Source organism: Phascolarctos cinereus, unplaced genomic scaffold (genome assembly GCF_003287225.1).
Source record: "Phascolarctos cinereus isolate Bilbo 61053 unplaced genomic scaffold, phaCin_HiC Scaffold_2;HRSCAF=192, whole genome shotgun sequence".
NCBI classification, from domain to species: Eukaryota; Metazoa; Chordata; class Mammalia; order Diprotodontia; family Phascolarctidae; genus Phascolarctos; species Phascolarctos cinereus.
In genome coordinates, this window is record NW_027555625.1 from 375,370,124 (window position 1) to 375,398,079 (window position 27,956).

The following is a 27,956-nucleotide window of genomic DNA, read 5'->3' on the forward strand; positions in this document are numbered from 1 at the left end:
GATCATTTCACATAAGTTGAGTTTTTAATGGTATGAATTTTAGTTTTAAAAAAAAGGATTTATCTGCAGAAATCTTCCTACTCAAATACTGCTCATTTTTAGAGCAGATCTGGTTTTATCAGGAAAGTAGGTAAACTTAATTGAAACTTAGAAATGTTTTCAAGGCATTTGGGTGACTATATGTGGTATAAAATTGGCTGAGCTTTTTTTGAGAAGAAAAAACCCTCCAAACATTCCCCTTAAGACCAAGAGTGATGATGTTTCCTTTTTACTGCTAATTAGCTAAAGAGCAGCCAATGTTAAGGAGTCAAAGCCAAAGAAATTAATGACAGTAATTGCTTTGTGAGTTTGGAATCTTTGTCTAGGGCAGGGGTGGGGAACCTGTGGCCTCAAGGCCACATGTGGCCCTCTAGGTCCTCAAGTAAGGCTCTTTAACTGAATCAAACTTCATAGAACAAATCCTCTTAATAAAAGGATTTGTTCTCTAAAACTTGGACTCAGTCAAAAGATCATTGGATACCTCCAAAGAGATTCAAGAAAAAGGAAAAGAACTTCTATGTGGAAAAAAAATTATAGCAGCTATTTTTGGAGTGATGACGAACTGAAAACCAAGGGAGTGACCATCAGTTGGGGAATGGTTGAGCAAATTATGGTATATGATGAAAGGGATAGTTTGAAAGAAACTTGGAAAGGTTTGTATTCAGACTGACGTGAGCATAACCAGGTGACTGTTTTATGTAATAACAACAACACTGTACAGATAACTTTGAAAGGCAAGAACTTTGATTCATGCAATTACCAACAATGATTCCAGAGGTCTGATGAACTATACTGCCCACCTATTGACTAAGAGGTAATGGATTCAAGCTGCAGAATGAATTAAACTTTTTTTGGACATGGTCAATGTGGGAATTTGTTTTGCAAGATGATGTATATTTGTAACAAGAGTTTTGTTTCTTGTTTTTCTTTTTTAATGGGTTGGTGAGAGAGAAAATAAATACGTGTCATTCGAAAAAATAGAAAAGAAAAAAGACTTTACATGAGGTGCATTCATCATTAAGAATGTATCACAATTTATCAAGTTTACTATGTATTTCTTCTAAATATTTCTTTAGAACTTGTTATAATTTAATAATAATGAATTTATTATTATCAATAAATACCAATTTAATAATAAATCATTGTGAATAAATGATAATTTAATAATAAAATAATAGCTATACAGTTTACTATGGGCCAGGCACTGTTTTAAATGCTTAATAAATATCATTTGACCCTCACAATATTATCTCTATTTTACAGTTGAGGAAACTGAGGTTAATTGACTTGCCTAGAGTCATACAGCTGCTGAGTATCTGAGGTCAAATTTGAACTCATGTCTTCCTGACTCCAGGCGCAGTGCTTGGTCCACAGCACCACTTACATGCCCACAGCTAAAATGATTTGGATCACTGCCTCAATTCTCTGCTTCACTTTGCATATACTAATATATATGTTGTCACATCAAGGCATCACATCTTGAATACTTCCTTAGTCCTTGTGTGGCTTCTGCCCCCCAGGCCCAGGATTTGTAAGGAAACTCTGTTTGGGGTCTTCTGAACACCTTCCTGGGGGCAGCTAGGTGGTACAATAGAGTACCCAGCCTGGAGGGTTAGACCTCAGGATAGACCTGAGTTCCGGTGTAACCTCAGATACTTACCTAGGCAAGTCACTTAACCCAGTTTTCCTCAGTTTCCTCATCTGTAAAATGGGCTGCAGAAGGAAATGGCAAACTGCTCCAGGATCTTTGCTAAGATCTCATGAAGAGTTGGACACCATGGAACAACAACAATGAATCCCTTCCTGTTACCCTCATAGGCATATAGTATTTTAAAAATTGAGGAGATGTTTCTGGAGTGCTATTTAATTCCTTGGTGGAAAGAATAACTATAAGTAAAATTAACATTTCTAAGCTCAAAAGAACAGTGAAACAGCCAGGCTTGTAAAATCTTTAATAGTCAATTCTTATCCTCTCGGTCTCAGTTTCCTGATCTGCAAACTAAGAGGACTGGATTAGATGTCCTCTGAAGTCTTTCCAGTTATAAATTTATGCTCTCATCTGCTCTGTTCTCTTACTTCCACCTAGGATTACAACTAACTGACATGTCATGAGCTAAGTTTAAAATCCTGAAGCATAAAAAAAAATCAGCAAGGACATATCTATCCTTAATGAACCGCAAACTAAACATATAGCAAGCAGAAAACTCAACCCTGCTTTATTCTCAACCTTGTAGGTTAGGGGATATTTGGGCAACAATTACACATAGTAATTTCCTTAAGCATCCAAGAAATCTATTGGTCTAACCACCTGTATGGAACTAGTAAAAATGATTCTCTTCAGACAGGCAAGGTAAAGACAACAGTGGAGACAAAAACAACTTCCTCCAGGTTAAGCAGGGTAACTCTTAAGACTGGAAGCCTGAGAGGCAAGGTCACCACCCCTTACAAATCAAACAAAAGAAACCCACCCAAAGATGAAATCAACAGAACGTTTGAATTTCCTGCCTTTTTTCAAGGTTGATTCATGGTCATTGTTAGTGTTTGTATCAAGCTTCCAAATTCCCCTCCTTTCCCCACTCCACTTCTACACGAAGAAAGCAGTAAATCTTTTGTGGTAACTGTTAAATAAACTTCCAGTATTAACTGTTTATATACATATGTAGGTATAATTATCAACCTAATCTCCCTTAAGGTCACAGAAAAGTGAATGACTATAGGCCTGGCAAAAATATTCACTCTTGAACAAAAGAGGAAATAGTTATTGAAGGGAGTGAAATGAAACATTTTGTACTCACTGTACTGCTGCTATTAAACAAATTTGCACCGGTACAGACCATTGGGCAGCTAACCGGCAGGTTGAATAGAGTGCTGGCCCTGAAGTCAGGAAGACCTCAGTTCAAATTCAGCCTCAGCCACTTAATAGCTATGTGACCCTGGGCTAGGCAAGTCACTTAATCTGTTTGCCTCATTTTCCTTATCTGTAAAATGGGGATAATAATAGCACCTACCTCCCGGGGTTGTTGGGAGGATCAGATGGGATAATGTCTGTAAAGTGGTTAGCATTGTGCCTGCCGATAGTAGGCACTATGTGAATGTTAGCTATTATTTTTAATTTCTTGTGGCATAATTGTATTTCATTACTTTCTTATATCATAACTTGATTGGCCATTCCCTGATTAATGGTCAACTTCTCTAACTCATTTATAGATGTGGGCACTGAGGGCCAGAGCGGGGGAAGCTATTTGTTCAACTTTCACACAGCTAGTTGAGGCAGAATCAGGACTGTTCTTCCTGCTGGTCTAGCGTTCCCCCCAGATACCTTGATGGTCAATTCAACACACACAAGTATTTATTACGTGGCCGGTTCTGGGGATACAAAAAGAATGAATGATAAACACTTCTTGCCCTTAAGGACCTTACATCCTGTTTCCTAAAGAGTATTCTGGAGATTTAAAAATGTTTGCCGGGGGCGGGGGTGGGCTGGATGTAACATTTCCCAACATTTGCCTGTACGAAGTTGAAACAATCTTTTTACAATTTTAGGATTCTCAGTATTTTATATTTTGCTGTCTGGCCCCATTAGGGATAAAACAATACCTAATGAAACACTGAACTTGGTGAGTCCTGGCCCTGCCATCTAATCACTATGTGATTAAGAATCACCTCTCTGGGTCTCGGTTTGCTCCTCCGTAACTAACGTTTGATTGTCACAGCATCAGCGCTCTCTGATTCTATGTGGGATATTTCTGCGTCCCCCCACCCCCACCCCCCGGGCTCTTCTGATGCAAGGAACCAAATTTGGCAAAGAAAGCCTCAGGTCAAAGGCCAAGGGCACAGCCAGAGCCTTAACTTTAACCAAGGCGTGAACGAGTGGGAAGTCTCAGCGGCTTCACGTTCGCACTGAGGCCATCCAGATGCCCATCCCTGAGCTCATAATTCCTATTCTCCCTATACCGGAAAGTAAGGTGAATGTCACCCTTTGGAAGCTGATGCAGTGAGAAAGAGGAGCCTTCGGGCCCTATAAATCTGCAAAGAAGGCAGACGTCTTTATCTCGAGTCTTCGCAAAAAGCGTGGGAGGCCAACTAAATTCTCCCGCGCAGGTTGGGGGTGGGGTACAGCACCTTCCCGGGGGTCGGGCTGGAGGCCGAGGCTCTAGAACGACATTCCAATATTGTAGTACCTCCCACAGGGCTCTACTGCAGCACCCCGGCTACTTTGCACTAGAAAAAAGCAAAGGCAGACATATAGCTTGGTTCGTGGGCTAAAAAGGACTCTGGCTCCAACCACGCCCCTCCCTCCTCTTCCTCCTAGCTCCTTCCACTTCTCCAGGACCCCTCCTCCCTCCTTTCTCTTCCTCGGGCTCCGGCCACTCCCGGCGAGCCGGCCGCTGATTGGGCCCCACGCGCGGAAGGGCTTCCCGGCGCTGGGCAGGGAACCCCCTCCTCCGCGCCCTCCCTGCGCGCCCATGGGCCGGGCGGGCGCGAGTCCCCTGATTGGCCCTGGCGGGATGAGATCATGGCTAGCAGGTTCGGGAGGCCCAGACCGCGGCGGCGGCGGCGGCAGCAGCAGCAGCAGCAGCAGCAGCAGCAGCGGCGGTAGCTGGGAGAGGGCGCTCCAGGCAGCGGCGCATTGAATGGGGAAGGGAAGGCAGCAGACCTGTGCTGGGCTGCTCCAGGGCTGCCTGTGGCTTTGCAGTGTGCACCGCTCGCCATGAGGAGTGCCCAACCGCTCGCCTGCTCTTCCTGCTCCTGGCTGCTCTTGCTCCCGGTCTTCTGAACCTGCGGCCGATGCGGATCGCGAGGCACCCCAGAATCTGTTCTTCGCTCCCCGCGGGCTGCCGGAGTCCTGCCCACCCTCTGTAACGAGCCGGACCCCCACCTGTAGAGGAGGTGGCGCAGGGCGCACGCCCACGGGGACCCGGCTGCGCTGGGCTTGCGAACGAAACGAGAACATTTTGCATTTTTTTTTTTAGGGTAGAGGTGCTGGGAGTTAGTGCAGGGGTTCGGGGCGCGAAGGAGGAGGAGAGGGTCAGGGAAATCTCTGGGCTAGTCTGTCCTTGGGGAGAGGTTTCCTCCCCCAAGCTTGGGGGAGATTATGGGACTCCCAGCCCTGGAGTTCAGTGACTGCTGCCTGGACAGCCCGCAGTTCCGAGATACGCTCAAGTCTCATGAAGCTGAGCTGGATAAGACCAACAAGTTCATTAAAGAGCTCATCAAGGATGGGAAAACCCTCATCTCGGCGCTCAAGAGTAAGTGCTGGGAGGCGTGCGTCTGGCCCCAGCCGAGCTGGGGGGAGCGCTAGAGGCTGGGGAGGGGTGCGAGCCCCGCTGGGGCAAGAGCGGGGGGCTTCCTGGGGACAGACTCCGCAGCTCAGTGCGGTGGAGATATGATGCTGTCGGGGCATCTTCTTGGAGACTTTTATCGCTTTGAATAGCTCCGGGTTTTTTATTCCCCTCTTGCGGGCACTGATTGACAGACCACTATGCGGATAGGTTATTGTAATGAGGCAGGAAGCAGGGAAAAAATGGAGCGAGCTGGCAACAATTAGATGAGGTAAGGGGAGGAGGACCCATCGGTGGAACGGAGGTTTGCATTCCGGGTTGTCGTGATGTTTACCAACAGTTCTGCTGCAGTTTAGAAGCACTCAAGCCGAGCGGTAAATATTGCCCTTGTGGGTGGCTGTGTGTGGTGCACAGGTGTTAGAGGAAGATCTGCGGCGCTAGATAAGGAATGCTGAAGCCTTGGGTACAATGCAGCCCTTCAGGGGAGTTGGAAAGCGATACCTCTGGGTACCCGTTCGGTATGCAGTTGGAAAGTACGCTGATCCTCGTCTCTGCTCACCCTTAACCCTCGCTTAGCCAGCACTATCTAGCCAGAACTTTTCGAGCGTGCCCCCTTGGCGGGGACTGCGTTGCATCACTGCTCCAAAGCAAGGCTAGTGGGTTCCTTTTGGTCCTTTAGCAAAGTACAGTCTCTGTTTTATTTCCCTTGTGTTAGAGGTGATCCCTTCATTTTTTCCTGGTTGCTTCTTACCACTAGTTGTGTGTGTGTGTGTGTGTGTGTGTGTGTGTGTGTGTGTGTGTGTGAGACTGGTTTTGACTTTCACAGTATTTGTTGACAGGCAAGTAACAGAAATGGAGGCTCCAGTGTTCAGGTACCGACGGCTGACTAGCAGAAGGTGATGCGGGTGGGAGGACTCGAATCAGACAGTGTGTTCCTCTTGAAAGTGTGGGTGAGAGTTTAAAAATAGGTAAGCTTGTCTCTGGCTCTCTTCCATTACCTCTCCTCCCTCATCCCCCAATACCGATGGAGGACCTGAGCGAGTAACACTGCCGTCCTGTTTGAGACATGACTTGATAGGTGTTAATCGCTTCCTCTGTATACTTTTACCTTTTTTAGGTTTGCCAGACCAAAACCTTTTTTTCTTTTGTATAAAAAAGTGCCATTTGAGTTGTACTTAATAACTTTTCTAGAGAGCGCAACAAGACTTGGAGTTACACCCGAGTTACAATCCCGAGTGTTGTCTCCTCCTCTGGAGTGTACGCGCCTGGAGGGTAGAGGCTATCTTTTGCCTCGTTTTGTATCCCTTAGTACGGTGCCTGCGGCAGGAGTCCATATAGGAGGTGTTCTATAGCTGTCTGTTGATTGATTGAAATACCATATGCTGCTGAGTGACCTTGACCTCTCTGAGTCTTAGTTTTTTTATCTGAAAAATGGGGGTAAATAACAGTACCTACCTCCCGGGGTTGTTGTGAGAATCAAATGAGATAATTTATGTAAAGTGCTTAGTAACCTGTAAATTGATATATAAATGTGAACTATTATGACTATTGCTTTTATAGAAGCTGGAGACATTTAGTAGAGGATGAATTTGGAAACTTGTGTGGCAACTCAAGTTTTTAAAAAGTTAAATAGATTAATTTAGGTTTTAGGATTGGTAGTGGTTTTAAGATCATCTTAGTTTCCTTTATTATGAAATGTAAATGAAGAGGCTGACCCATAATAATAATTAGAACTCTTCTTAGACTAATACTTTAAGGCTTTCCATACCACCATCCAGTGAGGTATAGATAATGAGTGCATCATCATTGTCAAGATCACGTAGTTTAGTATTTTGTGATGTGGAGCTGCAAGGGGCCTCTAGTCTGGTCCCCTCATTTACAGATGAGGAAACTGAGGTAATGAGAGGGGAGATTTCTTGTTCAAGGCTACACAGGTGAGTGGCAGAGGTATCATGCACATCCAGATGTTCTGATGCTAAATCAGGGCTCTTTTTACTGTGCTCAATCCAGTTCTTGGTAAACTCCAAGGTAGAATCCTTCTGGATTGAAAATTCAGTGATCTCTAGCTTATTGGTAAGGCAGGTGGTATTGGAAAAGTGCAAAGTGGGGCCCGGCTGTTCCAAAAGGAAATAATACTGTTTGCTTGCACCTGTCTCTTCTAGTGTTAGAAAGGCAGTATTATTCCAGTGAGTAGAGTTTAAATAAATTCGGCATGAAAATGAATTAAACGTATCTAGATCGTCTCTATATAGAAGAGCTGTTCTGGAGATGTGTTTCTGAGTTCCCGGAGTAGATTTGACAGGTCTTTGTTCCAAGTTGCAGGTGTTTGCTGGTTACCTCTGGGCCTCTGTAGACTGGGTTAGGGGTCAGCTAGGTATTTCAGGTTGAATTCACCTAAGAGTTCTGGAGCAGTCGCTTCAGGTGTGTTTCTGAGATGAGTTGAAATTCCAGGGTGATGCTGGAAGCCACCCTTCCTCTACCTTAGTTTAGATTTGCATTTTGAAGGTAGGATAGAATGGGAGTGGGTGAGGATTAGAGTGAGGAGCTTTCTGCCTCAGTTCCTCTTCTTCGTGTATCAGATTTCCTTGGTTGGAAGTGGTGAGGAAGCATGGCAGGAAATGTTGGCCTTGGGGTCAGGAGAGACCTGGGTTCAAATTTTACTTCCAACTTCAGTTGTGTAACCTTGGGCAAATCACCTAACCTCTTTAAGCCTCAGTTTCCTTCTCTGTAAAATAAGGGGGCTGGATTAGAAAAATTTTGAGGTACCTTCCAACTCTTATGTTGATGATCCTGTGACCTCTTAAGATCCCTTTCTTAGGAAGCTAGTAGACTGAGTGCTGAGACCTGGTATCATGTCCAGCCTGACATACTAGCTGTATGACACTTAGATCTCTATTTGCCTCAGTTTCCTCAGCTGTAAAATAAAAATAATAATAGCGCCTACCTCCTAGGGTTGTTATGAGTATCAGATAAGATAATCTTTTAAAAATACTTAGTGCAGTGCCTAGCACCTAGAAGGCACTTAAAAATGTTCCTTTCTTTTCAGTACTTTGTTGTCATTTTCCAGTCCTGTCTGACTCTTCTTTGACCCCATTTGGGGTTTTCTTGGCAAAGGTACTGGAGTGTTTTGCCATTTTCTTCTCCAGCTCATTTTACAGATGAGGAAACTGAGGCACACAGAGTGAAGTGACTTGCCCTGGGTCACACAGCTAGTAAGTGTCTGAGGCCAGATTTGAATTCACCAAGATGAGTCTTTCTTACTTCAGGCCCATTACTCTATTCCGTTACACCATCTAACTGCTCCCTGTTCAGTGCTAAAGTTCTACAGTTCTTTGTCATATTCCTTCTTTGTGCTGTTTACTGGACAGATTGCTTATCTTAAGATACCCAGAGCATAAGCACCAGCAGTATCCATTGACAAGCTTTCTTTCTAAGCCACAGTTGAGAAAATACAAGTTTGGATCTAGTAGAAATTGAGCCCACTAAAGGGAGCTGACCGTGATGAATCCCGTCTGAAGCCCCTGCTAACCTTGAATCTAGGATCCTAAGAACTCCTGTGTGTTTGGGGGGCTCCTGGAAAGGTTGTCATTGTCATACTGATTTACTTTAATCTTATCTGTTTTCTTAACTGCTGTAGTTCTCTCTCCTGAGTAATTTATGTCTCAGCTGAGAGTGTCATTTTGTGGCTGCCTCGTGGGGTGAAGATAGCAGGGGCTGCGCAAGTCTCTAGCAGAATCACGAGTCTGGGACTTTGTACATCGCTAGGCCATGCATGCCACTGACATGTGTGATAAGGAAATTGTCTGAGGGGAATTATGAGCCCCGGTTGTCAAGTGTTTGCTGCCTGAAGGGTAAAGGGTTTCTAAAAATGATGTTAGTTTTGGAAGAAAAAAATGTGAGCAGGAGTCTTCTTTATGGTGGTTGCTGATTGGTAATTGGCCTACTTGTGTGGGCATCAGTGGGTGACATTCTCAGAGGAGGTTTGTACAAAGACGTGGTTGAGGAATGTGTTGTCATTTAAGTCACATATAAAATGGGTTAGTCATTTAAAAAACAATTTCTTTGCCTCTTCCCCCCTCCCCAAACATTCCTTCTGTTTCTGTGGGAGCTTGAAATTATCATCTGATAGCTAGATAAACTTCACCCAGTGGCTGGGGCTGTGCTACCTTTTCCCCAAAATATGCTGGATTTGAAGTCAGAGGACCTTGGTTAGAATTGTGGCTCTGTGACTTTGGGTAAATCACTTTTCTTCTTTCTTTTTATTTTTTGAGATAATCAGGGTTAAATGACTTGCTCAGAATCACACAGCTAATAAGTATCTGAGACTGGATTTGAACTCAGGTCCTCCTGATTCCAGGCCTAGTGCCCTGTCTACTGTGTCACCTGGCTGCCTGGGTAAATCACTTTTCTAAGCTTCAGTTTCCTTTTATTTCTAAATTTGTATTTGTATGCTTTGGATTTCAGGTAGGAAACACTATTACTTTTTAAATAATGAATAAGTTAGTTGATAATTTATGTTCTTTTTCATTCTAATTTGTACAGTAATTTATTGTTTCTTTCCACTGCCCCTGCCCAATTAAACAGTTTTCAAAAGAAGAAAAAGAAAAACCTTCGTAACAAATACGTATAGTCTAGCAAAACAAGTATCCACACTGGCCATGTCTAAAAATGTGTCTTGTTCTTTTCTTTAAGTCCATTATTTCTCAAGCACACAATAGATAGAGTGTTTTATCTTCATTCTTCTTGGAACTGGATAAGCTTTGGCTTATCATTGCATTGATCAGTTCTAAAGTCTTTCAGAGCTATTTTCTTTATAATGTTGTCATTCTATAAATTGATCTGCTCACTTCACTCTGCCTCCATTCATAGATGTCTTCCTAGTTTCCTCTGAAACTGCCCATTTTGTCACTTCTTATGACACAAAAATATTGTGCTATATTCACATACTATTATTTGTTTAGCCATTCCCCAATAGGTGAACACCATCTTAGTTTTCAGTTTTTAGCCACTGTGAAAAGAGCTGCTATAAATATTTTTCCATGGATGGGTCCTTTTTTTTTTTTTTTTAACTCTTTGGGGAAGAGGTATGGTTGAATCTGACCATAAAGAATTTAGTGAATTTTGGGGAATAGTTCCAGATTGCTTTCCAGAATGGCTGGACCAATGTATAGTTTCTCCAGTAGTGCATTAATTAGTGTAACTGTTTTCTTCCAGCCCATCCAAAATTTGCCATTTTTCTCTTTTGTCATCTTTGCCAGTTTAATGGATATGAGGTGAAACCTCAATGGTGCTTTAATTTGCATTTCTATCATTATTAGGACAAACTTTTTTAAAAAAATAAAATGAGAATGTTTGACAAGTTCACCTAAATTTAATAATATTTTAGGTTTTAGTGGAAGTCATTTTTCTTCTGCAATTTGAGATAAATATATTCATTCAACAAATATTCTTGCTATGAACAGAAAACTACAAATAAAAAGTTAGCATTTACATAGCACTAAAGAATTTACAAAACGCTTTGTAGTTTCATTTGATTATTATCTTATTTGATCCTCACAACAGCTCTGGGAAGTAGATGCTATTATTATCTCCATTTTACAGATGTGGAAACTCTAGTTTCCACGGAGAAGTTAAGTGACTTGCTCAGGGTTACACAGATAGTAGTTTCTGAGGCTGGATTTGAACTTAGGTCTTCTTGACATGTTGGGGTTGCTAGGTGGTGCAGTGGATAGAGTGCCTGACCTGGAGTTAGGAAGATTCATCTTTCTGAGTTCAAATGTGACCTCAGACTCTTACTAGCTGTGTGACCCTGGGCAAGTCACTTCACTCTGTTTGCCTTGGCTTCCTCATCTATAAAATGAGCTGGAGAAGGAAATGGCAAGCTACTCCAATATTTTTGCTAAGAAAACTCCAAATTGGGTCTTGAAGAGTCAGATACGACGGAAATGACTGAAAAACTTACTGACTCCAGGTCCAGCTCTGTCCATTTTGCCACCTAGTTGCCTATGCTTGGTTTAAAAGTGTGTAGACAGGGGCAGCTAGGTGGCTCAGTGGATAGAGAACTGGCCCTAGATTCAGGAGGACCTGAGTTCAAATCCGGCCTCAGACACATAACACTTACTAGCTGTGTGACCCTGGGCAAGTCACTTAACCCCATTGCCTAGCCAAAAAAAAAGTCTGTAGACAGTAGAACTCCAGTTACTGCCCTCAGGGGGCTTAATTATCTAGTGGAGGTGACTGGATGAAAGCTTCCTTTTTGTATTAGAATGTAAACTCACTTTGAGTAGGCATTGTTTCATTTTTTCAATTTCATGGTTATACTTTCATGTACTTGTGTTCTTTCACTGTACCAGGCACTTAGTAAAAGTATACCTAAAAAATGTTCCCTGATTGACTTGTGGTTACTCTCATGATGGGTGAGAAGTATACCAGGCCTAAACAAATTGAATGAGGTTTGTTTCAGACTCACTAATCTGTACTTTTCACAGGCCTTCTTGGAGGTGCCGCCGACTTTGTGCACTGCATTCTGGGCCATTAATTAGCGTAGCTGATCTCAGTACCGTCTCTGGATTTCAGCAACCACAACCATACCCATCTCAGCAGCAGCAAAAAAACACTTCAGGCAACAGAAATAGAAACTCTAGGTAGAGCTAGAGACCCTTGGAGAGCAAATAAGTAAATCAGACTCTTGAAGGATAAAAATGTTGATTTGTGATCAGGTAACAAGCCTCTTCTTCCAGCTCCACTTTGGTCTCTCAGAAGATGCTGTAGAATTTGCTAAGATTATAGGACTGTGTGCTGTCAAGACTTGAACTTTTCATGTTGAAATAGCCACTTCTGGCCAGAGGAGAACATGTGAACTTTGCTGAGGTTCCCTTGACCTTGTATGGCAATAGACTTTTTGGGTCAGGATTGAGTGATTGTGGTTGATTGTGGGGCATTCATTCTATTTAGACATGGATAATAAAGCATTGAATGGAGAGGCCAAAAGGCTGGGTTCTGTTCTAGATAACTGTTGCCTCTCCACTGCTGACTAATTCCTGTGACTGGCTAAATCACTTAAACTCTTTGTTCCTTAATCCCTCATGTAGACAAGCTGTACCCCCCTCCCTTACCTCCTTAGTGTGTGGTATGGATTTTGTGAGACTGAAACAATTGTAACTTTGGTTTTAGCTACTTTCTGTGTGACTGTGAAATAGTCCCTGGGCCTCAGTTTTCCCATCTTTAAAAAAGGAGGGTGTGAGATGTAGTGATCTCTGAGGGCTTTCCTCTGTTCTGAATTCTTTGATCCTTTAAGAAGGACCTGTTGGTTAAAAACAATTCCTCGTGTGAGTTGCTGGAGACTTCTTCCTTCTGCTTCACTTTTGTAGGGGGTAGCTCACATCTTGCTACCTTAAAAGGTGCTCCCCCCTTATTTGAAAAAAGTTGTAATTTGCAAAACCAGCATTTGCTGGGCGTATTTATAGAGGAAACAAAAACTACATTGAATCCAATAAAGTTTTGCAGCTTTAAGATAAATAAGGCCCTTTTCCCTCCCTCTCTTCCCCTCAGCCTGGGCCCCCAATTTGCTTTGTTTCTTTTCTATAGAAGGGCATCAAATCCTACAGAAGAAAAGTTTTTTTTTTTAAACTGCCACAATAAAAGATTTTAGAGGGTGCTCTAGTGTTCCTATAAGCTTTTCTCTTAGAAGAAAAACCAGTGGGGTCGGTATATGATGTGTGATCAGGCATCAAGAAGTACAAGAAAGGACATTGGAGTCAGAGGACCTGGCTGGGCCCTAAGCTCTAATTCTGACTTTGCTATTTGTTTACCTGTATGACCTTGAGAAAGTCACTTAATTTCTCTTGACCTTATTTTCCTCATATTTTAAATGAAAAGTTTGGACTAAATGATCAGAGGTCCTTTACAGGTCTAAATTCTATGATTGTTACGTGTGTTGAAATATCTCATCTCTTATGTCTTATATCTATCTATGTCTGTGTCTATTGATGTCTCTATATCTTCATATCTCTATTTATAATTATACCTGTTTCAGTGTAATGTTGGCTTCTTACAATTCTAGTCGTATCTTTTAAGATAAATCGGGTTACTATGTTATAGCTAAAAGCAGAAAGAGGACCTGATTTGAACTCAGGAAGAGCTTGAGTTCATAATCCCTCCTCCATCATTTATTAGTTGTGTGACCATTGACAAATCACTCAGCCTCCATGAAAAGAGGGATATTGTTTGTTGTCTCTTCCTCACAGGGTTGTGAGGCTCACGTGAGATAATGCCAAAAGGCCTATAGTAGGCCAGGCCTCTCTATTCAAAACTATGTCCCTGTTTCTCCAGTTAATAGGATCAAAGAGAGCTCTTTATAAAATACAGTAGTTCCTTGGGAAGATAAAGGTGTGATCTGGCCGTCCTTCCTCTTCCTCTTGATATTTCCTGTGGCACTAAGCCCAGACTTAAAGGACTAGTATAAGATGTCAGCCAATGGTGTGGTTTTTAATGTTATGCTAAGATTTCCAATGAGACTCTTGTAAATCTTGAGTAATCCATGGTGACTGATGGTCATGTTAAATCCACAAATAATTCAGAATCCTCATTTTAGCGTAGGAGTTTGAATTGATTGGCAGACATCTCCTTTGTACCTCTGTTAACAGCCATAGGTGTGAGGTCTGTTTTTTGACAGCTTACCTTTGTGACACCTGTTACCTCAGCTAACGACAGGTGGGAAGCTGTTGTGTTGGTGGGCAAGATAGAAGCAGTACTCTGAGGTTGGATTATTAGCCCCTGGCTCATTTTGGCTCAGTTTTCTTACATTGACTACGAACCATCTTGCTTTAAATTGGAAAGGGCATGTGGATCTCTACTATCCTTTTATTCTTTAGGTGACCAAAGAATTGGTCGTTGACGTGCCTACTGTGCAATTTTAGAGTGTAAGCTTCTTGCAAGTAGGTATTTCATTTTTTATATTTGTATTTCTAGCGCCTAAGATGGTGCCTGGTCCATAGGTGCTTATTGATGGATTAGAATAAGCCACTTTTTTTTCAAGGTCAAAGGTTCAAAAAATGAACTTTTGAGATCATTTGGTGCCAACTTCTCATTTTAGACATGTGACCATGCAGGCCAAGAGAGGTGATGTGATTTCCATAAGGCCGCATGAAGAACAGCGTGGCAAAGTCAAGATTTGAACCCAGCTCTCACGACTCTACTTCCAGGTGCTGAGAAAATTGTTGGAGGGACACTGCTTCATAGTTACCATCCTGTAAATATGAAAAAGCCGAAGTCTGGAGAAGTGGTAGTCAAGACACTTCTATTGCTGGACATGATGAAATGTCTTTCTCATGGCTCAGCTCCTCTCTACCTCATTGACCAATGTTGTTGAGAAAATCTTCTGGGTCACTGTGTCATTTTTCTGAGATTGATCCACCTATCTTCCTGTTCCAGGCTGTGCCGCAAAGAAGGTTGGATTTTAAATCAGAAATCCTATCTTCTGATCCCCCTGACTCAGTCATTTAGTGCCCATGTGACATAGGGCAGGTCATTTCCCATTTCTGGGCTTCTGTTCACCCATCTGTGAAAAGAGGGGATTAAACTACATGATGTCTAAGGTCCTTCCAGTGGGTTTGCAGTCGTTTTCTGAAGTGACTTGTCCCAAGGTCACATGGTTCATAAACTGTCAGAACTCTCACTTGAACCCAGGTGCCTGACTAAGTGTAGTTCACTTTCCCCTATACTGCTTATCTCACACCATCTGTTCACCTGTTGTCAACGAAGAGCTTAGTCATACAGAGAAGACTCAAGGTGTCGCAGTGTGGTAATGGTTGAGTTTGTCTTGAAATCTCCAGCTTCCTACCTGCTGTTCAGCCTGTTCCAAAAAGCCTGCACAGATAATCTCCTGAGAGTTGCTAGGACTCTGAAGGAGTGAGAGGATGAAAATAATCCCAAGGGGTGTGTATCTCTGTGTGTGTGTGTGTGTGTGTGTGTGTGTGTGTGAGAGAGAGAGAGAGAGAGAGAGACAGAGAGAGAGACAGAGAGAGAGACAGAGACAGAGGGACGGAGAGAGGGAGGGAGAAAAAAGGAGGGAAAGAGGACAAAGGGAGAGAGAGAGAGATTAAAAATGGAGGTTCTTAGAAGAAAAAAAATATGCTAGCTGGTTAGGAAAGGAACCACAGCATTAGTAAATAGAGGAAGGGGGCCAAAGGAATGTTTACAAATTAAAGTAGGAAGTGTTTACAAATTCCTGTATAAAACAGAGCTGAGGAAGGGGGGAAATAGTGAGGAAAACAGCTTGTCAGTATTGTCATTCCCATGTCACTCTCTGTTTGCGTCTGGCTCATTTCACCTTGGTGGAGAGCACATTGCCCTGAAGAGGGTGTGAAGGAAGGAGTCCTGTGGCTTTAGCCAGCTGGGCAGCGGCTTGCTATTTAGGAGGCAGGGATGCTGGGATTGTTTGTTCCAGATTGAGGAGAGTTTCTTATTTGGGAAGGTGGGAATCTTCAGGCTGGTTCATCTGGGAGGAGGCAATGGCATTGCTGTGATGGAAGGTGCAGGGTGGCCATCATATGCAAAGCCCCCATAGCACCCCCTTTTCGTGGCTGTCAAGGAGGTGCAGTTGGTAAGCTTATCCTGCTGTGATTCCAGCTCAGTTGTCAGCATACTGTGCACTCCAGGCCCTTCTCCATTCCTTCCCTTTCTTCTTCCATGCGTACACGGACACAGACGCCTTTTGATGTCAAAGACATGTCTCTGTGTGTGTGTATACATATATATCCACATATACATATATATATACACACTATACATAATATACCATGTGTTATATACTATATATACTATATATATGTAGTACTCTGTCTCTGTTTTGCTTCCTCTTTCTCTCTCTCCATATATATATATATATATATACACACATTATATATGTTTTGTGTAATTTAACGTATTGCTACCCCTATGCCAAGGAAACCATCTGTGGAACAGGAGCAGACAATTCTTGGTTCCTTGTGAGGGCATGTTGGAGGCATCAAATGAGTATGTCTGAGTTTCTCTTTGTATAACCAGTTTGTTCAGTAAAAATTTGTAAACTCAGTATGTAAACTGTGTGATGTAAATCAAATCATTTTTAATTCTCTACGGCAGGAGTTCTTACCCTGGGTTCTGTGAACTTGGTTTAAAAAACATATTTTGATAACTCTTATTTCGATATAACTGATTTCCTCTGTAATCCTATATATTTTATTTTATCCATGATTCAAGAAGGGTTCTTAGGCTTTTTTGGGATTGCTAAAGGAATCTGTGACAAAAAAACGGTAAGAATCCCTGTTTTTGTTGTCCTTTTAGTCATGTCTGACTCTTTGTAATTCCCCATTTGGGATTTTCTTGGAAAAGATACTCAACTGGCTTGCCATTTCCTTCTCCAGATCATTTTACAGGTGAGGAAACTGAAGCAAACAGGGTTAATGACCTGCCCAGGGTCACACAGCTAGTAAGAGTCTGAAGTTGGATTTGAACTCTGGAAGATGAGTCTTCCTGGTTCTAGGCCCAGTGCTCTAAGCACTGCTCCACTTAGCTGCTCCTGTACTACAGTAACTCAACCATTAAAAAACAAACAAACTTCTGTATTAGATCTTTGGGTCCAGCCAATGTGAGTAAACACCCTCTAATTCAGAGATTAACTATGGTGATTTCTGGTTTTTGTTTTTAGGAAGTGTGTACCTCTAAATAGAACTCACCTGAAGACAGTACTCAGAAGGACTCATTGTACCTGCTTGTTTCTCCCCGGCCACTCACTTGTCTTATTTTCAGTGAAGCTACGGGTTACGTTCTTATCTTCATCTGATCTTTGTGTAAATTATTCAGAAAGGTTGGTGGATGTTAAGATAAGGCTGAATTCACCTCCTGGTGATTGTGAGTGAATAATGGACCAGCCCCATCAGAAAGAAAATGAGAACAAAAAAGCTTCCCAGATGTTGTGCTGCTTTCTTATTTCCTAAGGCTGCTAGAAATCTTGGGGACTCCCTAGGGGGCGGGGTATGGTGGTTCAGCATTTCTTTTCTTGAAGTTTAATCTGGAAGAGTGTAATCAGAACCATAACTAGTAATTTTGGCATCTGGGCAAGCTTCACAAAAGATACCCTCAAGTGAAGTTTTTAAAGACAAATTCATTGGAGGATTGTTGGTGTTCAGTTGTTTTCAGTTGAGTCTGACCCTATTTGGGGTTTTCTTGGTGGAGATACCAGATTGCCATTTCCTTTTCTAGCTCATTTCATAAATGAGGAGGAGGAGGCAAACAGGGAGGGTTAAGTGACTTACCCAGGATCTGACGTGAGATTTGAACTCAGGAAGATGACTCTTCCTGATTCCAGGCCTGGTGCTTTATCCACTACATCACCTAGCTGCTCCCTCATTGGAGGTAGGTGGGGAGAAATCTTAGAATACTTAGGGCATAACCTACTCTGTGAGTAGGAATGTGCTAGGAGCTGTGAGGTCCTTATGGAAGAGGCTGGTAAAGTTGAACCTCATGGTAATCCAGTGTGTCTTTTCTCGGGACATTGGAGCTAGGGGAAGAGTTTACAATGCAACCATCTTGTTGCTTCCTAATACATTTTATATTCTCACTAAGTTCATTTGTTTCTTGATGCTGAAAGAGAGTGTAAGTTCTGTATCTTCTAGATATCTGTGCCTTGGGATAAAGTCCTAGTTGTCCTGCCCTAGTTAGAGTGCTGAGTGTGTTCCTCAGGTCTAAAAAACCTATGTCAGATGCCTTCTGTTCTGTTTTTCCTGAGGGAAATGTTTGCCTTTATTGGTTAAAGTTAATTATTGAGGGAAGAGGGGAGAAAAGCAATTCTAAAATTATGGAGAAGTAGAATTTGGCCCAGCATACAGAAAACTTCTTGAATGTTAGAATTGTCTAAAAGTACAGTGGCCAGTCCCTAGAAGGATTCTAGCATTGGGATTGTGTTGAGGTTGTTTTAAAGGGGATTTTTGTTCAAGGTATGGATTAGGTTAGAAGGCCTCAGGTTCCTTGCAGCTCTGAAATTCCTTGATTCTGTGAATCAGACTGTGACAAACTTAAGAGACACTTCCTGACTTTTTTTGTCTAAGCTTTTTTTCATCCACATTAGATTTCCTGATTTGGAGGAAGTGCATGTGCAGTGTAAAGTTTACTAGCTATAGAATGAAGAAGAGTTTTTTCAGGTGAGAGGATATGAAGCGTAGAGCCAAATTTGTTCAGGCAACTGCTGGTAGTGGTGGGGTGGGAAAAACACCGGTTGGTTATTCTGAGTTCTTTCTTATTCCTGCTCTGCCATTAACTCCCCGTATAACTGGGTAATTCACTTCATGTACTTTGGACCTCAGTTTTGTCAGCTATTGAATGAAAAGATTTGATTTCTAAGGCCTATTCTAACGTTGAACTATGATTTAGGGCCTGTTTTGTGGAGTAGACAAAGTAGATTTTTGAGCTAAATAGCATAATTGGAAATGCAAAAGTAGACACAGAAAACACTTAGAAACCATTTGCTTTTAGTCTACATTTATATATCAGTTAAAAATTTCCCAGATATTTTCATATCTATTGGTACATTACTTAGATACTTGTAAGTCTATAAGGTAATACAACTGAGTGGCATAGTGAATATATTGATGGACTAAAGTCAAAGAAGATCTGAGTTTAAATCTCTCTTGAGAAAGTTATTAGCCATTTTACGTTGGTCCAATAACTTTAAAAACAAACAAACCTCTGTTTGCCTCAGTTTCCTCATTTGTGAAGTGAGGAAAATAATAACACCCATCTCACAGGGTTTTTGTGAGGATTACATGAATTCTTGTATGTAAGCCACTTTTTTAACCTCCAGTAACTGTAGAAATGCTAATTATGATGACAATGATTCCTTTTCTGATGAGGAAACTAGGAAAGATAAAAACACAAGTTATTGGCAATGTCAGGTCTAGCACTCACAATATAATATCCATTGAGAATCAATAGAAATATCATCTGGTTGAATTCACCTCATTTTGCAGTTGAGGAAACTGACTAGCTCAAGGCCCCAGATGGAGTGAGTGCCAAATCTGGGTTTTGAACTCAGGATCTCTGACTACCGATCTAGAACTCTTTGTTCTGCACTAGAATGATGTAGACTAAATATATTTGATGCTTAGGAATTCAGAGTAAGGGCAGTAGCTTGCTAAGGCTATATATATGGCCAATGAATTGGTGATTGTGATGTTTTGACCATACTTGCCGTATTCCTATGGGAAAGTAATTTTATTTCTCTAAGTCTTAGCTTTCTCATCAGTATAGTGAGAATAATATGCCTTTAGGACCTATCTTATAGGCTGTTGTGAACATGTGTCTAATGACATAGTTTAGTGTGTAGAGTGGGTTGTAAGCTTAAATAACAGCCATTCTGGGAACTTGGTTTTTTTTTTTTAAGTACTTTGGAAACTGTTCCAATATAATTGGTTTCCTATGTATTTCATGCATTTAATAAAACATTACTCTAAGAAAGGGATCCATAGACTTGACCTTGTTATAAAATATAGTCATTTTAGTCTCCCAAGTGCTGTTCACATTTTTCAGGGGTAGTGAAAGTCTCGGGGTTTTTAGTCAATCAACAGATATTTATTGTGCACCTACTAAGTGCTAGGCTGGGGATACAAGTTAAAAAAATGAAACGATACCTATTATCAAAAGAACTTAGATTCTAATGGGGGAGATAAGTACATATAAAAATAGATGCAGCAAAAGTATAAAGTTGATTAATACAACAAATATAGTAAAGTAGACAAATATAAGATAGTTTAGTAGAACACTTCTAATTGAGGAGAGGGGTGGGAATAAGGAAAAGCTTCCTGCAGAAGTCTCAGCATGTGTGGCTTTCTGCCAAAGGGCCTGTTGGCCTGTCTGCATTTGGTCTGAAAGGCGGGGTCACTTCTACTATATTACTACTGGAAAACTCTTGAAGGAAAACTTTTATATTCATAGGCCGTCAGAGGGTGTTTTCCCACAGAGTGTCTTTGGAACTCTTGTCAGGGTTAAAGTCATTTGGGGTCAGAGCCTATAACCACACTATGCATTTCTTAATAATATTCCGGAAACTGCTTGAGGAGGTTGGGGGCCCGGCCTGACGGAGAGGGAAGCCGAAGACTAGGGAAGCTGCAGATAATGTCTTTGACAAGGGAGGTGTGGAGCAATGAGCGCCCTCCAAGGTAAGCCCGGGTATTATGTTCTGGTTGTCCGTGATGGTGGAGGGGGAAATGGGCTTGGTTCCTGTGCCGCCTTATCTCTGACCTCATCTTTGTCCCTTCTCTTCACAGCTCTCTGAGTGGGGTGCTGGGGAGGGCAGATGGCAGAACACAGCAGCTGTTGATTCTCAGGATGTGGGCACAAAGATGCTAATAAGTGCATTCTCCCTCTCTCTTTCTTTCTCTCTCTCTCTGTCTCTCTCTCATGAGGTTTGCTTTTTAGATAGGTGTGACATCCCTTTCAGGTGGACTGGTTTTGTTTCTTCCTGTTGGCTCTGGTCCTCTGAAGGACTGAGAGTTGTTAGCTACTCAGTCAGTAAGCATGTATTAAGTACCTTCTAAATGCTAGGTTAAGTGCTGGGGTACAAAGAAAGTGAAGCAGGCCATACCTAGGAATACTTGTCAGATGTTACTCAGGCATCTAAACTCCTGCTGCCTTAATGGGGACCCTTGGCCAGTGTGACCTTGACTATTTTATGATAGAGGAAGATGTCATAGGGCTGCAAATGTCAAGGCTGGGTGCTGCATGTCCTTCAGTTCCTGTCTTTCAATTTTATACTCAATAGAGGCATCCTGATCTCTGAAAGAAGCTTGAAAACTGCCTGCATTGTATAAACTACTTGTTGAAGGATGATGGGATCACACGTTTAGAGCCAGAAGGGACTTTGGAAGTTGTATAGTCTTAACCATCTTATTGGTTAAATAACAGAGAAAACTGAGGCTTAGTGATTTGTGGACGTTCACACATTGAGGAGGTGAGGTGAAGGTGGATTTTGAACCTGGGTCCTCTGACTCCAGTGGGCAGCTAGGTGGTCCCAGTGGTTAGTGTGCCGGGCCTGGAGTCAGGAAGACTTATCTTCCTGAGTCAGATCTGGCCTCAGATATTTACTGTGTCCCTGGGCAAGTCTTTTAACCCTGTTTGCCTCAGCTTCCTCATCTGTAAAATGAGCTAGAGAAGAAAATGGTAAATTACTCCAGTATCTTGGCCAAGAGAACCCCAAATGAGGTCATGAAGGGTAGGACACAACTGAATAACGATCGCAACAACATGGGCAAAACCTCTGACTCCAAACCCAACATTCTTTTTTGCTGCATGTAATGGCGTGATTCTTGGATTGGGAAGAAATCCTGTTTCCTCCCTCTCTCTAGCCAGCATGCACGTTCCCTGCAGAGATGCTCTGCTCCAGTGCATGCAAAATTGAAACGGATCAGATAGTGAATATTCTGCCTGAAGTCTTTCTGTTTTTTATATGCTTTTTTGCCTTCTCCTGACCGTGCCCTATCCTGTTTCCTCCTTCTTGTTCTTTGCCATACTCTTAATCAGCATTAAGTCAAACCACGCATGAGGTGCAGCACATTTCTTTGAAGGTAATCAAAAAGAGGCGTACCTTCATATGTTTTACATATGAAACAGCAAAGTGGTGCTTCCTTCCCATGGGATATAGGCTTTGGAACAGTCTGAACCTGGTTTTAGGTTGCCCAGGCTGTCTCTTGTATCCCCATAGCCCTGGTTCCTGAATGTTGGAATCTGGTTGATGCATAGTACAGTTGGGTAGATGTGGGTCTGGTTGAATGATTAGACCCAAAGAGTAGTTACTGATGGTCAATGTCAACTTGAAGCAAGGTCTCTAGGACGGTGCTTCAGGGAAGTGTCCTAGGCCCTGGATTGGCTACCATTTTTATCAATGACTTGGATCGTGGCACAGTTTATCAAAATTGCAGATGACACAAAGCTGGAGGTGGGTAACAGGGGATTGCTGATGAATTAGGTAACAGTCTGAATCCCAAAAGAACAGAGAGACAGATCTAATAAGATGACATTTAATAAGACTGAATATAAAGTTCTATAGTTGGATTCAAAAAATCAGTTTTACAAGGAGGGCATTCCTGGATCAGTTTGTGAAAAAAAAAATTAGGGCGCTTTAGTGGATTGTAAACTCCCAGAGAGTCAATAGCATGATATGGGAATCAAAAAACATCCAAAGCTAATACTATTCTGGGCTGCATTAAGATGAACATAATGTCCAGAATGAGGGAGATTTTAGTCATTTGGAGAACTGGGTTTAAATCTGGTGCCACATTTTAGTAAAGACATTTACAAGCTGAAAAGCCTGTTTGCAAAGATGGCTAGAAGACCTGGAGACCACACTGATGTAGGAGCAGGATTAAAGAAATTGGGAATTTATAGCCTGGAGCAGAGAAGACTTTTCTTGGGAGGTGGATAGAAGGTAGAGGGGAGAAGACAGGAGAAATGGTAGCTGTCTTGAGATTTTGAAATACTGTCACACAGAAAAGGACCTGGATTTGTTTTTCTTGTCCCCAGAAGGTAGAATAAGGAATAGTGGGAAATTGCAGAGAGTCAGAAATGGGTTTAATGTAAGGGAAAAAACCCCAAAGAAACTCCTAGGGCAGTCCAAAAATGGAATGGGGTGCAGTGGATAGATAGAGCACTGGCCGTGGAGTCCCAGGACCTGAGTTCAAAATCCAGCCTCAGACACTTGACACGTATAGCTGTATGATCCTGGGCAAGTCACTTAACCCCAATGTCTAGCTCCCCCCCCTCAAAAAAAAAAGGAAATGGAATGGACTGCCCCTGGAGGCAATTGGATTTCCCTCATTTGAGGTCTTCAAGCCAAGGCTGGTTGACCACTTGTTAGAGGTGTTGAAGAGAGTTGATCTCATTAAGGTATGGGTTGGAACTAGATGGATGCCTCAGAAGTCACTGCCAATTCTGAGATTATGTGATTCCTCTCCTGCCCCCTTTTTCTTCACTTATCCATGATTGAACTTTTTATTTAAAATAAAGAATGACATTTCCTGAATAAGATCAAAACAGAGATGGAGTGGAGAAGAGAGGTATATTGCATTTTTAAAATGTGACCAGTAAATAGGTAATTAAATCTGGTTCAGGGAATGAGGCGCTTTTAGGTTTGACCATGGCCCAGTCTTCAGTTCATCCCTGAGGCTCTTTTCTGTATGCCCTAGCAACTCCTAAAATGTTCCAGCTAGTGCTTGTCTCTGTAGGGGAAGATTAAGTATTTTGTATTTTTTAGCCCCTGAGTCTTGGTTACTTTTGACCAAGGAACCCCCCCTCCCCCGCCCTCCTACCTTATACTCAATAACCAGTCTTTCCTTTGCTCAGATGAATATATAATAGGATTAATAGATCTTTGTGGGTAGAAACAAATTATATCAGAATAATGATAGTAACTGAAATTTGTATAATGCTTCAAAACAGTTTACCTACATCACTTTTTTTTGAGCTGAGTTGTAGGTACTAAAGCTGTTATTATTTCCCAGTTTACAGATGAGGAATCTGAGTGTCAGAGAGGTCCAAGTGACCTGTGGTCACATAAGTAGGTAGTAAATGTCAGAGGCAGAATTTGTACTTAGAATCTGCTTAATTCCAAGTTCAAAACTTGACCCACTACCTTTTGCTGCCTCTCTTCTGAAGTAGTGGTGGAAGGAGATGAAGGCTATAAACTTAAAATGAACCTGCATTTTGGAGACTAAGTACCCTTAGCCCAGAGCCAAAAGGCATCTGGCAGCATATATTTGCTGGTGTTAAATTCTTACATAATTTTCTTTCAACCCCACTTAGATTTGTTTCTGTCCAGAATCAGTAGTTTAAGTTAAAGGGATTCATTCTCTTCCCCTCGCCCTCCCACCCCCCTTTGCTTTCCCAGTTTCAGGCAGACATGGCAGTTTAATGGGCAGAATGCACACTGACTTCTTCCTGAGTGTTGAGTATGGGCCTCTTTCAGTCTTTCCCTCTGACCCTTTCTTCCTTCAAGTTGATCTTGCTAGTTGGAGTGATTCCCGGGGTAAGAGTGGGCAGCGGCCAGTCCAGGACCCACTTGGCAGATGCATTGTTTTGAGCAGAAGGGAGTAGTAACTTTTGCATCTGTAATGTTTTCCAGTTCAACTCTTGGGACTAAGAAAGCCAAAGCCAGCTTAAAGGGAATTCACCTTGATTTTTCTATTTGAAGTACAATCTTTTTTAAAAAAAATTCATAGTTCAACTTACATGCCCTTAGAGCTTTAGAAACGTTTTAGGAGTAGAAACATTATAGGTAAATTTCTTATTTGTTAAATATTATTTTTTCTAATTACATATAAAACTGAAATTTAACTTTTTTTTTTAATTTTGACTTCCAAATTCTCTCCCCCCCACCCTTCCCCTGAAATCCTTGAGAAGGCAAGAAATTTGATATAGGTTATATATGTGCAGTCATGCAAAACATTTCCATATTAGTCATGTTGTGAAAAAAAAAAGACCAAAAAAACTGTGAAAAAAATAAAGTAAAAAATAATATGTTTCACTCGGCATTCAGACTTAATCAGTTTTTTCCCTGGAGGTAGATAGCATTTTTTTCACCATAAATTCTTTTGGAATTGTTTTGGATCTTTGTATTTCTGAGAATAGGTAAGTCATTCACATTTGATCATTATACAGTATCGCTGTTACAGTGTGCAGTGTTCTCCTGGTTCTGATCAGTTCACTTTGCATCAGTTCATGTCTTTCCAGTTTTTTCTGAAAGCATTTTGCTGCTCATTTCTTACAGCACCATAATATTCCATCACTGTCATATACCATAACTTGTTCAGCCTTCCCCCGATTGATAGACATCCCCTTAATTTCTAATTCTTTGCTGCCATGAAAAGAGCTACTATAAATATTTTTGTCCATATAGATCCTTTTCTTTTTTTCTTTTTTAATCTCTTTGGGATACAGACCTAGTAGTGGTATTGTTGGAACAAAGGGTATGCAAAGTTTTATAGCCCTTTGGCCATAGTTCCAAATTGCTCTCCAGAATAGTTGGATTAATTCACAACTTCATATCGGTAAGTTTCTTAAGAAGGGATAGATTGGGCCTAAAAAGGTCACATAGTCCAACCCTCTTTTAAAATGAAGAAACTGAGGCCGAGAGGTTAAGAACTTGCTTAAGAACACACAAAGTGTGGCAGAAGTATACCTTTCTCATTTCTTTTCCTATTCTTTTTCCCACTCTTCTCCTGTTCTTCTACTCAAGTGTTGTGTCCTCTCCAAACCTCCCCCCCTCCCCCACACACTGGCCCCCCAAATCCCTCCTTTGTACCCTGGCTAGTCCTTGGGCCTGTATTTATCGGGCCTTTATTTAGTCCCCACTGGTGACACTGTGGACCACAGAGTCTCTGTTTGAGGCATATGAGAACATAACATTTACCTCTGATGCAGGGATTGAAAACTTATTTGTGCAGATACAGAATTATCTTTCTTAGGTATGAAAACACCATTGAATGACAAAAGATGCCCTAGGTTTAGTGCAACTGAGTTGATGTAGTAGAGGAAGGGTGGGAAATGTGATTCTAGGCTGTGGGGTAGTGAGTGGATGAGTGAGCAACAGGGCCTGGGGCCCTTCTTCCTTTTAAACTTCCTGCCTCATGTCTTGGTATTGAAGTGACGTTGCTAAAGCAGGACTGGTATAAAGAGCCTTGCTGACTGGAATTGGACATTCTGTTAGTTAAAGTGGTGGTTGGCATGTAGGCCTCCATCAGCTTGTTTCAATTCGACATCTAAGCAATGCCTAATAGAGGGTTAAAGTTTGAAATTATAACCATTAGTTGTTGTATATTAGAACTTTTTTTTTTTGGTAAAATGAGGCCACATCTAAAGTGATTTTAATTTTAACTCCCTAACTAGAATTTTGGGACAGTGAATGAGAGCATACTATCTGGGTTATTTGAAGAGGGTTGGAAATGTGTATTTATTTTGCTCATTGGGGTGGTGTGTTGGAGCTTATTTGGGATGGCAAGTAGGAGATTATTTGGAGTAGGTTAAGGAGATGGTGTCAAAGATTTCTTTATTTCCCTTAATTTTGTGGAAGGTCTTGTAACACTTGAATCAGATCTAAGTAAAATACGTTGTGGATTACTTGCCCCCGTGAATGCCAGCCCTGTGGTTCATTTTTGCTCTGCTGCTAACTTCTTGGCCGCTCGTATTTCCCAGTGTTGCTCCGCATTCTCTCTAATGAAGCAGATGTTCTTCGGTCTTTATTTTCACCCTAAAATTCTTCTCCGGGCCCTTAAGGATCATCTGATGCCCTAGAAAGAGTCCTGGCTCTATAGTCAGAAGACCCAATTTCAAATCCTCCCACTCGGCTTGCTACCTAGGTGACCTTTCCTCCACTGTAAAAAGAGAGAATTGGATTAGATGTCTCTTTTGTTGTGGTTGTTTAAAATACATTTATTTTTTATTTTTAACATTCATTAACATTTTTTTTTTGTTCTGAATTCTCTCCTTCCCTTCTTCTACCCATGGAGAAGGCAAGCAATGTGATATCAATTATACATGTGAAGTCATGCAAAACATTTCCATATTAGCCATATTGTAAAAAAAAAAACAAACCACAACAACAACAAGAAAAATAAAGTGAAAAAATTATGGGGCAGCTTGGTGGCACATTGGATGGAGCACCAGTCCTGGAGTCAGGAAGGCCTGAGTTCAGATTTGGCCACAGACACTGACTATCGGTGTGTCCCTGGGCAAGTCACTTAACCCTGATTGCACCCCCCTCAAAAAAAAAAAAGAAAGATAATAGGATATAGTAATCATTTCTCTCTTGGAGATGGATAGCATTTTCCATCATGGGTCCTTTAGTATTGCCTTGGATTGTTATCTTAGAGTAGCTAAGTCTTTCACAGTTGATCATTCTTATAATATTGCTATCACTGTATACAGTGTTCTCTTGGTTCTCTTCATTTGACTTTGCATCAGTTCAGACAGATCTTCTCAGATGTTTCTGAAATCATCCTGCTCATCATTTCTTATGGCACAATAGTATTCCATCACAGTTGTGTTAGATGGTCTCTTAAGGTTTCTTCCAGGTCAAGGTGCATGACCCTGTGACTTTATATCAGCTTCTCTGGCTTCTGCTCTCATACTCTGGCTGGTTGAGAATTCATAGGAACTGACCGACTGGGCTTTGAAAAATGGAGAGGTTGGCTGGGCTGAAACCAGTGGATCTAAACTAATGACTTATATTTGTATGTACAGTGCTTTAGTGTTTGCCAAGAGCTTTGCATACAATACATTATCTTATTTGAGCCTTACAGCAGCCTTCTGAGGGAGATAGTGTAAATATTATCATCTCAGAGGTTTTTTTTAATTGTAAGGAAATTGAAAGTTAAAGGTAAGAATGCTGAACTCTAACTTGGAAGACTTGGTTTTAAGTTTGAGCTCTCTGACATTTTATTGGCTTTAACTTTGGGCAAGCCTCTTGGACCCTCAGTTTCCCTGTCTGCAAAAGGGAATATTGATTCTGTCTTGTGTCTCAGAACTATTGTGAGGAAAGGGCTTGATAAACTAAAGCTATCTATAAATATGAGTTGGTGGTAGTTATTAAGAAGGCATTGGAGATGATGA

General features: G+C 41.6%; 1 protein-coding gene across 4 annotated transcripts in view; it reads left to right on the forward strand.

Moving 5' to 3' along the window:
• The first annotated feature begins 4,497 nt into the window (after positions 1–4,497).
• Positions 4,498–27,956, forward strand: part of ARHGAP26 (Rho GTPase activating protein 26) — a 528,120-nt gene continuing 504,661 nt past the window's right edge. The window contains exon 1 of one of the 4 annotated variants that reach the window (XM_078150504.1): positions 4,498–5,288. In XM_078150504.1, coding sequence (XP_078006630.1) covers positions 5,135–5,288 — 154 coding nt within the window. In that variant the 5' untranslated portion in view covers positions 4,498–5,134. The remainder of the gene's footprint in view (positions 5,289–27,956) is intronic. The other 3 variants (XM_021004972.2, XM_078150503.1, XM_021004970.2) reach the window with 3 other exon arrangements.